At 34.6% G+C, this 12859-nt stretch overlaps 1 protein-coding gene across 12 annotated transcripts in view; it reads left to right on the forward strand.

Annotated features, from left to right (window-relative positions):
• matn4 (matrilin 4) overlaps positions 1 to 12859 on the forward strand; it is a 50044-nt gene that overhangs the window by 5015 nt on the left and 32170 nt on the right. For all 12 annotated transcript variants that reach the window (XM_073952918.1, XM_073952921.1, XM_073952922.1 and 9 more), the window contains 2 exon segments: positions 9315 to 9431; positions 12047 to 12610. In XM_073952918.1, coding sequence (XP_073809019.1) covers positions 9359 to 9431; positions 12047 to 12610 — 637 coding nt within the window. In that variant the 5' untranslated portion in view covers positions 9315 to 9358.

Raw genomic sequence — 12859 nt, forward strand, 5'->3', positions numbered from 1 at the left:
CCACTGGCCTCTGTCCATCATGGCCTCCTAACCCTCCCCATATCTTAATTGGCTTCTCCACGCTGTCTTCTCTCCAACAATTAGCGTGTGTGTGGTGTGCGGTCTGGCGCAAAAATGGCTGCCGTCACGTCATCCAGGTGGATGCTGCACACTGGTGGTGGATGAGGAGATTCCCCCCTATGTGTAAAGCGCTTTTAGTGCTATATAGATGTAAGGAATTATTAATATCATTATTAAGCTATGCACCTTCATTGGAAATAACAAACTTACGCACACAAAAGATGTGATATGTGAACGGCCCCTAGTTAACTGCCTCAGACATAATTAATCCAGTGTGTGTTCATATTAGTCTCGGTGGTGTACAAGCTCGAAACTTTAAACTAGCGAACACTTGGCATAACTTTATTTAGTTGCAGCAGTAAACACGGTGTTGAGAAGCCTTACGATTAAATAACTGTGACGAATTAAAGTGCAGTTAATAGTGAAACTGATTAATCAATGCATCCCTACTCAGAAGCTAAGAAAATCTGTGATGAATAGCTTCTTTAATAATAAATATTAATATGATTCAATATCATATATTATATATAATAATAATAATATATTTACTATGTGATTATGGCTTTAAATGCCATATAATGCCATAATCACAAAATGTTATTATTAGTATTATTATTAATATATTATTATTATTATCATTATTATTATTATTTTATGTAACACATTTTATTTTATTTAATTTTGTATTTTTTTATTTTATTTTACAGATTTATTTTAGTTAACAAATTAACAGGTGACCAAATTTGGCACATTATAAATCTTTAAGATAATTTCCTAATCTAGATTTATTTTTTTCTTTTAAAAATGACAAACTTTATATGTATTTCTAATGACATTACAAAGAAATATAATATATTATAGATAATCATAGATCAATTATTGATAATATTTTATAATACATAACATTAAAATACATAGACAGTCAATGCAACATAGAATAACATGGCTATTTTATTATTTGTACTCATTTAAAACCCATATATATATATATATATATATATATATATATATATATATATATATATATATATATATATAATGTAAAATAATTTTATAATTTATTTTATTTTTATTTACCTCAAAATATGCCCACTAACTCTCAGCACTGACCTGTATCTCTGTCTTCTTTCCTTTGGTCCTGCATGGTGTTCAAGTGTACAACAGCCACTTTGCAAACTTCATAAAGTTCTTTACAGTGCTAAACGCTCCACTGTTCTTCATGCTGCCTAGTTTTACTTTAATCTCTTTTCTCGTAACGTGAGGAGTGCCTACCTATCAGAGTTCTGTTGTAAAAAGACCACTTCATTCCCATTTCCAGTAAATGTGTTATCAGCCTCGCATGAGTATTAGTAAACCTATATGTGTGTTTGTTTTCAGAGATAGTGACCTGTACACAGGTGCTGAATTCCCACGCCTCTCTCCACGTGGCAAACCGTTCTGATACAAGTGAACACAGACTGAGACATAAAGATCAACAGAAGCGAATCATGGTGACATTTAACACAGATGTAGATCTTTTGTGGGGAGAGAAATAACAGACACCCTATCTGGCTTTTAAGTTACTGTAACAGCAAACAGGAATCGCTGAAGAGCTTAAGTGATTTTGCACAGCTTGTTATCAGATGGAGTTTGCAATATGTTTCCAGATGCATATGGGGTTGAAATATGGGGTTACCTGCCAGGGCTTAGCTAAAAACTAAGACTAAAACTATTGATTAACTTTAAATAACATTAAATATACAGCTGAAGTGGTGAGGCAGTCGTGCAGTAGGTTGTGCTGTCGCATCTCAGTTGCCGTTTCTGTGTGGAGTTTGCATGTTTTCCTTGCCTTTGCGTGGGTTTCCTCCGGGGCTCCGGTTTCCCCCACAGTCCAAAGACATGCGATACAGGTGAATTGGGTTGGCTAAATTGTCCATAGTGTGTGTGTGGATGTTTCCCAGATATGGGTTGCGGCTGGAAGGGCATCCACTGTGTAAAAACTTGCTGGATACGTTGGCGGTTCATTCTGCTGTGGCGACCCTGCATTAATAAAGGGACTAAGCCGACAAGAAAATGAATGAATGAATGAATGAAGTTTTAATAACTCATTTCTAATATGAAATTTATTTTATCTTTAATCTATGATGACAGTAAATAATATTTTACTAGATATTTTTAAAGACACTTCTATACAGCTTAAAGTGACATTTTAAAGGCTAATTAGCTTAAAGTGGCTAATAATTTTGTCCCAAAAATGATGTTTAAAAAATTAAAAACTGCTTTTATCCTAGCCGAAATAAAAAAATTAAGACTTTCTCCAGAAAAGTTGAAAACGGAGCCGTCCACCTAGACACTTCCGTGCTCAAAGTTGTGGCAGTCATGATGACCGATCACATGTCGTGATCGTTTATTTATTTATTGAAATAAAAAAAAAAGATTTAAAGTACTAATAAAACAGAATACAGTCTCTACAAACTATAGCCCATTGATTAATTAATAACATTTAATCAGCCTATATAACAAACACATAAAAAATAAAGGGAAAACGAGGCTTATTAAACACAAAACAATATGCACAAATTCTAGGAGTTGAAACATCAGTCTTTAGGCTACTAGATGTTGAATAGTACTGTATGTCAATACTGTTCCAGTTCTTCTTTGAATATGCTAAAAAGGAGTTTATATATATATATATATAAATAATTATATATATATATATATATATATATATATATATATATATATATATATATATATATATATATATATATATATATATATATATATATATATATATATATATATATATATTAATAATATATATAACAATATATATTAATGTAAATCCCAAAACAAAGTATTTTGATTAAGCCTTAAACAATGATTAAAATTATTTTGGATAATGAAAGCATTAAAAAAAATCACTTTAATACAAAAAAATGAACAAAAGAACCAAAATAAATGAGCTTTACTTACTAAAAATGTCCTAGAAAGAGCAATTGTATACATCAATGTTACTTTTAAAATTTCTGCATGAATGGCTTGACAGGAAAAAATATTTTACAATCATATATTTTTATATTTAATAAAATATTTCTTTAACTTAATTTGTTAAGAAACCTTTATAGGGGTGTCAGGATTAATGATGATAGTTATTTTAATACAAGTCTGTAAGACTTATACGAGTTAATATTTAGATTATTAGCTAAAATATATTATTTAAATCGTTATGGAGCAGAATACATTAGTCTGTATAAAAAAGGCAGAATTACCCTATGCAAGCAATCTAGTCATTATGAACGAATTATTTGCAAAAAATGACTGCAGTAAAATATTTGTAGTCTTTTAATAAGCATGATGTGTACAAGATAGAGAGAATATGAAAAGTTAATTGTTTGTTTTGAAATTTGTGAGACAGAATTTGTCCAATAATAAACCCGAAACATTCTTCAGCTTCATGTTTAAGTACATTCATTATCTTTTTATCTACATACACACAATTCTTTGTAATATATACACATATATATTACATAATCAGTGTTTCCTCTAGGATTATTTCCAGCTGTGGCAGCAGGCCTTTTACACAGATGTACCAACTACCTATCGCGTTATTTCAATGACAAATCGTCACCTTAGCATTATTAGAATTTAAGGTTCTATCTGACATTTAATTGACATAAATGACAACTTATTTACATTATGTGATTTTTTGTTTTGTTTTTAGTTGTTTACATTTTAAGACGTTTTATTTCAAAAACAATTGTTACACTATGGACGGCAAAAAACTTAAAGCTCAATATCTCAAAATCATTCAGAACACAGACAGAACCTTATAATGCCAAGGTGACGAAATGTCATGAGCGCAGTATAACAAGTCGAGATCTTGCATGCCGATTTCCTCTGCTCGTGCACAAAACTACTGGGTACACCCCCTCAAGTATACGCTGCTCAAGTGCATTTTTTTGTGCGCTCTCAAATAAACGCTGCTGAAGGTCTCCAATAAACCTACAGAGCGGCATTAGTGTTTCCTGAAGTAAAGTGAAATGGCAATAAACTCCAGCAAGATAAAGTCATTGTAGAGCCATAGACCTTTATCTATAAGTATAATTATGGAAACTGTTCATCATAACTGAAAGCTATGTCGTGTTTGCTGGCCTCACACCCAGTCAGTCAGTCAGTTAGTCAGCATGTCACCTTAAAGAGTTAAACAAATAATGCACAGCCCTTCTATGATTACAGAAAAGTTATCGCTGTTATAATTCACTTACCTTTTAATACATTTTGATGTGATTATAACCCACTATTAAAAAAAATAATGACTAAATGTTTTGAATGAGAAGCTGTAATGTAGCCTTGGTGGGATGAATTTTGGTATGGCACCCCACCATGGAAGAATGAATGTAGTAGAAACCATGCATGATTATATTATTTAATACATAATTGATGGTACATTATGTTATCTTTTGTTAATTTAAGTTGCATCTTCAGTTGCATTTTCAGTTAAGTGTCTTGTTCAAATCATTATTATTTTTTTATTACTAATTAAAGGTTTTGCACAAAAGTTAACATAAGCTGTGCAAACACTACTAAACTTTGTTCTGGTCGGCACTTGGTCAAATGTTTTCTGTAACTGTGCTAAACCCAACATGGAGCCATTCTGAAAATGTAACCCTTTATACATTTCCTGAGATTGCTAATTATGTAGCCAGAAGTACATATGGCTGCATTTCGTTTTTTAAAATGAACTCTACGGGGTGGTACGACGTGGCTAATTTTCACGCTTACTAGCAGACCACTACTTTCGTATGAACGGCTTACGGAGTGTTACTAGTTTGTCTTGTTAGTTCGCCATGTACATCGGCAAATTTGACACGCAGAGAGGAGTTGACCATGACGACGGAGTTCGAGTGCAGTGATGAATAGTTCCAGAAAGCAAGCAAGACAGAAGCCAAAAATTAAAATTAAACGTCTGAAATCTGAAAACGTGATAAAAATCAAGCAGCTGTGAGGGCTTTTCTTTTTCTGGATTGCTTTTTAAAACTGTCTGTTGGGTTTAGGGAAGTGGATGGGCGGGTCAATTGGTGCATTTGAAAACACTATTGGTTGGGTTTAGTTTGTCGACAGCGGCCTCTGGTGGCTTTATGCCAGAACAGGACTAGTGAGAGAAATTTGAAATCTCAAAAAGTGTACACAGCGACCTCAGGTGTAGTCATGAAACAAAAACTGCAAAAAATGTAGCTCCTGGGAATCACTTGGCACTCCTCAGAAATGTATATAGCAGTACATTTTCAGAATGAACCTTGGTTGGCTAATTCAGAAAAATCATTCATGAAATGAAATGAACACAGTCTTCAAATAAAAAGTGCATAACTATAATAACCTGAGGAGGTATTAGGAGGATACCTGTTTATTAAATTAGCAAACCTCTTTACTAAGGAACTGTGTGGTTCTTCGAAGCCAGTTTAATGGAAATAATCTCCAAAACTATCACATGAATGCAAATGGACTGGAACAGCAGCTCTTTATATGTCTAGAAGGGTTGGTCTATAATGCACTGTAAAGATGCCGTTGGCCGCCATTCAAAAGCCGGTGCTAAATTCTCTGTGAGCGTTAAATGCCCACTTTAATCTTCTGAACTTATTGGCTCTCTGCCTGTATGATGTGTGTGTCCAGTTAAGGGCCGCCACAGCTTACACACTTAAAGCCTAATGTACACATATAGCACAGAAGGCTCAATTGTATTAACACACAGGGGACTGAAGTCTGCTGTTTACCTGTGAGTCACTGAAGCTGACGGTTATGTGCAGTCTGTTTATCAAGGTTTACGTGGACACTGATTATAGAGTTTACTAGATAGGTCTCTAACTTTGACATCTTAAAGTGAGACAAATCTTTTCATTCATTCATTCATTCATTCATGTTCCTTCAGCTTAGTCCCTTATTTATCAGTGCTTGCCACAGGGGAATGAACCACCAACTATTCCGGCATATGTTTTATGCAGCGGATGCCCTTCCAGCCGCAACCAAGTACTGGGAATCTATTCACACTCACATTCACACATTTCCTCATACACTATGGACAATTTTTGTTTCACTTTTAGTGCTGGTCTTTTGACTGTGGGGGAAACAGGAGCACCTGGAGGAAACCCACGCTAACACAGGTAGAACATGCAAACTGAGCCCCACCTGGGAATCGAACCAGTGACCTTCTTGTTGTGAGGCGACAGTGCTAACCACTGAGCCACTCTGCCGCCAAAATCTTTTCAAAGTTCACATAAAAATAAATAAATAACACATTTCCCATCAGGTTGTTAGAGCAGCTCACTGTAGTATTGGTAACCTAGCAACCAACAATAAATAAAGCAGGCATAATGGAGTCTTTTATTCGGCAAATGTATTTTCTCCTCCCATTATTTTTATGAATCCTTCTTCACACCATTTCAACTTCACTTTCAGATCTAAACCAATTCAACCGAGCATAAAAACTTTGTGAATTAAGGGATTTTTATTCAAAATTTTCTCATTACTTGTTTCTAATGTGATGCTTCAAATGTGCATTAACACAGTGTGATAGAAATCCAGCTACTGTGTGATAGAATTTGTTACTAAAAAAGTGGTACTGTATTGGGATGTACACTCACTGGCCACTTTATTAGGTACACCTTACTATTACTGGGTTGGACCCCCTTTTTGCCTTCAGAACTGCCTTAATCCGTTGTGGCATAGATTCAACAAGGTACTGGAAATATTTGAGTAATTGAGTATTTGGCTCAATTGGTCAGAGATTATGCTCAATTGGTACTAATTGGCCCAAAGTGTGCCAAGAAAATATCCCCCACAACATTACACCACCACCACCAGCCTGAACCATTAATACAAGGCAGGATGCATCCATGCTTTCATGTTGTTGATGCCAAATTCTAACCCTACCATCCGAATGTTAGAGCAAATACGAGACTCATCAGACCAGGCAACATTTTTTCAATCCTCTACTGTCCAATTTTAGTGAGCCTGTGTGAATTGTAGCCTCAGTTTTCTGTTCTTAGCTGTCAGGAGTGGCACTCTGTGTGTTCTTCTGCTGCTGTAGCCCATCCACCTCAACGTTGGACGTGTTTTGTGTTCAGAGATGCTCTTCTGCAGACCTCTGTTGTAACAAGTGCTTATTTGAGTTTCTGTTGCTTTTCTATCAGCTGGAACCAGTCCGGTCATTCTTTTCTGATATCATCAACAAGGCATTTGCAGTCACAGAACTGCCGCTCACTGGATATTTTCTCTTTTTCTGACCATTCTCTGTAAACCCTGGAGATGTGCGTGAAAATCCCAGTAGATCAGCAGTTTCTGAAATACTCAGACCAGTCCGTCTGGCACCAACAACCATGCCATATTCAAAGTCACTTAAATCACTTTTCTCCCCATTCTGATGCTCGGTTGGAACTGCAGCAGAATGTCTTGACCATGTCTACATGCCTAAATGCATTAAGTTTCTACCATGTGATTGGCTGATTAGAAATTTGCTTTAACGAGTTGGGCAGGTGAACTTAATAAAGTGGCCAGCGACAGTTTATGCAAAATCTTTCAAATTTTTTTTGGCATGTTCATGTGTGTGTCTCCTGATGAGTGATTGAATTGTTGAATTGTTTTAAGTTGAAGGCATTACACTGCAAAAATACTTTTATTACTTAGAATTTTGTCTCATTTCTAGTCCAAATATGTAACAAATTTTAAATGAAGAAGCATTTCATAGACAAACAAAAAATTTGTCTTGTTTTCAGAAATTTTAGGTCAAAATTAAGTGGGTTTTTCATTAAAACATGCAAAATAATCTGCCAGTGGGGTAAGTAAAAAAATTTTGTTTTTCCCTTTGACATAATATTATTTTGTTTACCCCATTGGCAGATTATATGGCTTGTTTTAAGGAAAAACTGACTTAGTTTTGCATTTTTTTAAACAAGATAATATGTTTTTCTGGAAATTTTTTAGATATTTGATCTAGAAACAAGACAAAAACTCAAAGTAAGAAAAGCAGTGTAGTAACTGTTGTTAATAACTTTTTTATTTTTTTATATTAATTTCATTTATTTAGTGCATAATCTTACAATGAGATTTGAGAACAATCATAATTAGTATTAGTAAATAATGTCTTAACTTCTACTCTGTTTCTCACATAAAGCTTTCATATCACCTCAGAAATTGCAGATGTAACTGTTGTACAAACTTTAGTGTTGTAGAGTTACATAAGGATGACCAAATGATGGCTGATTTTGTTTTTATGATTTATTCTTAAAAAATATCACCTATGTACAGTATATAGAGTGCTCAGCATAATTGAGTACACCCCATTTTGAAAATGAATATTTTTAGTCATTTCTCAGTGAATATAGGCAATGTAGTTTGGTGCATTCATATAGATTTATTAAACAGATAAATTTATTAAAATAATATTTTAGTCACCAAACATATTTGGAAATTAAAAGATAATACTATTAAATTCAAGCCAAATATTGCAACAAAAAAATACAAACTACAACATTTCAACCAAATATTTTTAGATTTTTTGCTTCTTTTGATTTTTCCTCTTTTTAAATTTGTGTTTATTATTTTTAAATAAGATAATTTTGGGTGTACTATTTTTTAGACCATTATCATAAGTTATTTTGTTAGAGAAGCTCCAGATTTGGCTTTAGTACTGACTAATCGAATGTATATACACAAATATAATAGTGTATAGCTTCCTATTAAAAACATGAATTTAAAAGATAGATTTGTGGGGGGTGTACTCATATATGCTGAGCACTGTAGCTGCAATTCTGTTTTTAATTAAACCACAAATAGGACTGCAGTACAGTGCTAATCTTTCTGGCCATTTATCTGCTGTTGGGTTCAAAGACAGTAAAACTCAAGCCAAACCATGACACACTCCGACCATTCTGATAATGATAACCTCTTATCAGTCTTTTTGGAGAGGCAGAACTCTTTGTGAAAGCCAAAGTGACTGACAGCATGCCGTTTACAACGCCAACGTCCCAGACGCTGTTATTTTCCAGCAATTACTTCACACAGCTTTTGAACTCAGAGCCTGTGGTGCTGCGATCGGCCCCAAAAAAGTCTATTAACTCTTCCATGTTAACGGCCTGTTTAAAAAGGGCTGCTGTGGACCATCTGTTTGGTGTCGCCGTTTTATTGCGAGCTCAGACTGGAATGTATGGCTCCCATTTTAAAGCACACATTTCGCCTGACCTGCAATTTTTCTGTTTCTTTCTCCTCTCCACCTACAGCAACTGGGGTTTTTGTGGTGAGATTGGGCCTTTGTCGACGAAACATGACACGTGTGTTGGTGTATGTCAGTGTGCTATTAGCCGTAATGGCTGCAACGGAAGCAAGGCCTAAATCAGGTTGGTTAAACCACCGTCATAACACTAATAAATCAATCTTGGAGGTACTAGACACTACCTCAGAGTCTGTCAATTATCCGCTCGTATTTTGTGGTGGCATAATTAGGTTGTAATTGACAAACCAGATGACCATTGTACTGGATATATATTTTTTATCTATAAAACTGTAGTTTGATAGTTTGATTATAAGTATATTTTTAGACTATACATGCACTGTAAAAATATCTGTTTATTAACAGTTTCCGTATTTTTTGATTCACAAGTGTTTTTCGTTTATTTATGAATGTGAATTGCATTATGGGATGTTCATCTCTGCTCTGTCAACTTCTGATGTTGAAAATTCAACTCTACAGTTTAACAAAGTGACTTTTCTTGACATTTGAGTAGTTTAAAATAATATGATGAACAGTGTTGGAGGTAACACATTACAAGTAACGAGAGTTACGAAATAATAATATTACTTTTCTAAGTAACGAGTAAAAGAAACGCATTACTTTTAAAACTTAAGTAATATCATTTGAGTCACTTTTTAAAAAATGTAATGCGAGTTAGTTTTTAGTTTTGTTAATTTGCTTTTAAAAAGTAAATTGCTGAATTAAAATGATTTATAGTCGCGTTGAATCCCACACGCAATGAGAGAATGCAAGAATAGGGAAGTTCCTCAAACATTATCCTACATTAATTTATTATATCTTATTTTTTTTAAAGATTAATGAAGGTTATACAGTTTGTTGTTAATTGCAGAGCTCCTCTATTTTAAAAAAACTGCAAATTGTGAAAGAGATCAAGCTTCAGCCAGGTCAGAAAAAGTAATGCAAAAGTAACTCAACAGTAATGTAACGCATTACTTACCATAAAAAGTAACACAGCTAGTTGTTTTTTTGGGAAGTAGCTCAGTATTGTAATGCATTACCTTTTAAGGTAACTTTCCCCAACACTGATAATATATAAGAAATAATATAGAGAAGTCTAAAAAATAACAGAAAATGTACTTCCATATACCAAGCCAGACAATATATCATTTTAAACTATTAAAAATGTTAATAAAAGTCACTTTTTTTTTTAAACATTTCAAGGTTAAAAGGTGTTGAAAAAAGATCAAAGTCTCATAATGCAGTTCATTAATTCATACATTTTTATTAATCAGGGGTCACCACAGCGGAATGAACCCCCAACTTCTCCAGCATATGTTTTTACGCACCGGATGCCCTTCCAGCTGCAACCCATCACTGGGAAACATCTATACACACTCATTCACAAACATACACTTCGGGCAATTTAGCTTACCCAATTGACCTATAGCGCATGTCATGACTGTGGGGGAAACCGGGGCACTTGGAGGAAACCCAAGCCAACACGGGGAGAACATGCAAACTACACACTGAAATGCCAACTGACCCAGCTGAGGCCCGAAATGCATTTCAAAACCATAAATAAGCTTTTGAAAATAAAAGATAAAAACACAAATCACACAATATGGAAAACTGCTACTTTACAGATGTTTTTACTATGTGACTATAGTTTTAGACGACCCAGCACGCACCTCGATGTCAAAATGACATCAAAAATATGTTAAGATGCCAATCAAAATTTTATTTAATAATATGAAAGTTGAATTAATGCAAACAAATAGTTCAACAAAAGCATATGCAATTGATTGATCACCACAGAGCTCACAAAGGCCTGTGATTAAAGATGAATCAGTTAATAATTTACTTCTGGAACCAGAATTGAGCTCTATATTGTTCAATGGAAAGACTCAATGGATGGTAACGTTTCTTTATGGAACCACTGATGCCAATAAAACAAAACATATTTTTTTATGAGTTTTCTTGTACGTTAACCCTCATATGGAAATACCCTGAAGCATTACTGGGGGTTATTACAAGACATTTATGACTTAAATAAAAATAAATACAAATTATAATGTAATAAATGTAAATGAAGTCACCATATAAGTGACCCTGGACCACAAACCCCTTTTTAATGTCTTATGTTGCATGAGTATAATTGTTGTATAAGTCAAATTATTGCTTTTGCTTTTATTTATTTTATATATTTTGAAATGTCCTACTGTAAGAATATCAAATCCAACTTTTGATTAGTAACGTGCATTACTTAGAACTAAATTTGTACAACTTTAAATGCAACTTTCTAAATATTTAAATTTTAAATAAATAGTTGACCAAATATTGTCTTATCTTAATAAAGGATCTATCAATGGAAAGTCTATTCATTCTTCTTTCAGATAATGCATAAATCTTAATTTCCAAAAAAAATACACATTAGGTTTTGTGGTCCAGGGTCACATATGTTACCTTGCCAGTAACACTTTAGGTCACAATACATGCCATTAACCACAGGCTTTTTAACTGCCTATTTCTAGGATATAAACTGTTCAGTAGTTGTTCTAAAATATGATCTTATTCTGCATCTATAATCCTACCCAAAACCCAAACCCAACTTCTAGCTTACTAACTATTAATTAGTAGTTTATTAAGCTAGTAGTGTTAGTTAATGCTTTATTAATACCCTAAATTATGACCTAAAAAAGTGCTATCTGATAGAGGGTCAAGAATTGTCATTGTGTTGTTTTTATTTCTGTTTTCCCACAGGTGAACCGAAGTGTAAATCTGGCCCGGTTGACCTTGTGTTTATCATTGATGGCTCCCGCAGCGTTCGTCCGCACGAGTTTGAGACGATGCGCAAGTTCATGATTGACATCATCCATGAGCTGGACATCGGTTTAGCGGCAACTCGAATCGGTGTGGTCCAATACTCCAGCCAAGTCCAGAACGTGTTTTCCCTGAAAGCATTCAGCAAGACAGAGCAGATGGTCAAAGCCATCAACGAGATCATTCCTCTGGCGCAGGGCACAATGACCGGCCTGGCCATCCGATACGCCATGAACGTGGCTTTTTCGGCTGAAGAAGGTGCCCGTCCCAATGTTCCCCATGTTGCTGTGATCGTGACGGATGGTCGGCCTCAGGACCGAGTGGCTGAAGTGGCAGCTGCTGCCAGAGAGTCTGGAATCGAGATCTACGCTGTGGGTGTGGCCAGAGCCGATATGACCTCACTCAGAGCAATGGCGTCTCCTCCGTTTGAGGATCACGTGTTTTTGGTGGAGAGTTTTGACCTTATTCATCAGTTTGGGCTTCAGTTCCAAGACAAGCTCTGCGGTAAAATGTTTCCCTATTTGATTTATTCTCAAGTGAACGATTCTAGATGTTTGTTGAACTTTTTTTTACATTTTTGATTCTGTTCTATAAGGTTTCAACCTCAAACCTCAGCTCAAGGCTCTTTTTTTAGCAATAATATTAGATATACAGTTGGGGGTTGGGCCAATAAATGATATTATATCAAATCGCAATTATATGTATGTCGATAACAATGATAAGCTCTGGACTTTTTTACTCTTTATTAATCTA

Source organism: Danio rerio, chromosome 6 (assembly GCF_049306965.1).
Source record: "Danio rerio strain Tuebingen ecotype United States chromosome 6, GRCz12tu, whole genome shotgun sequence".
Lineage (NCBI taxonomy): Eukaryota > Metazoa > Chordata > Actinopteri > Cypriniformes > Danionidae > Danio > Danio rerio.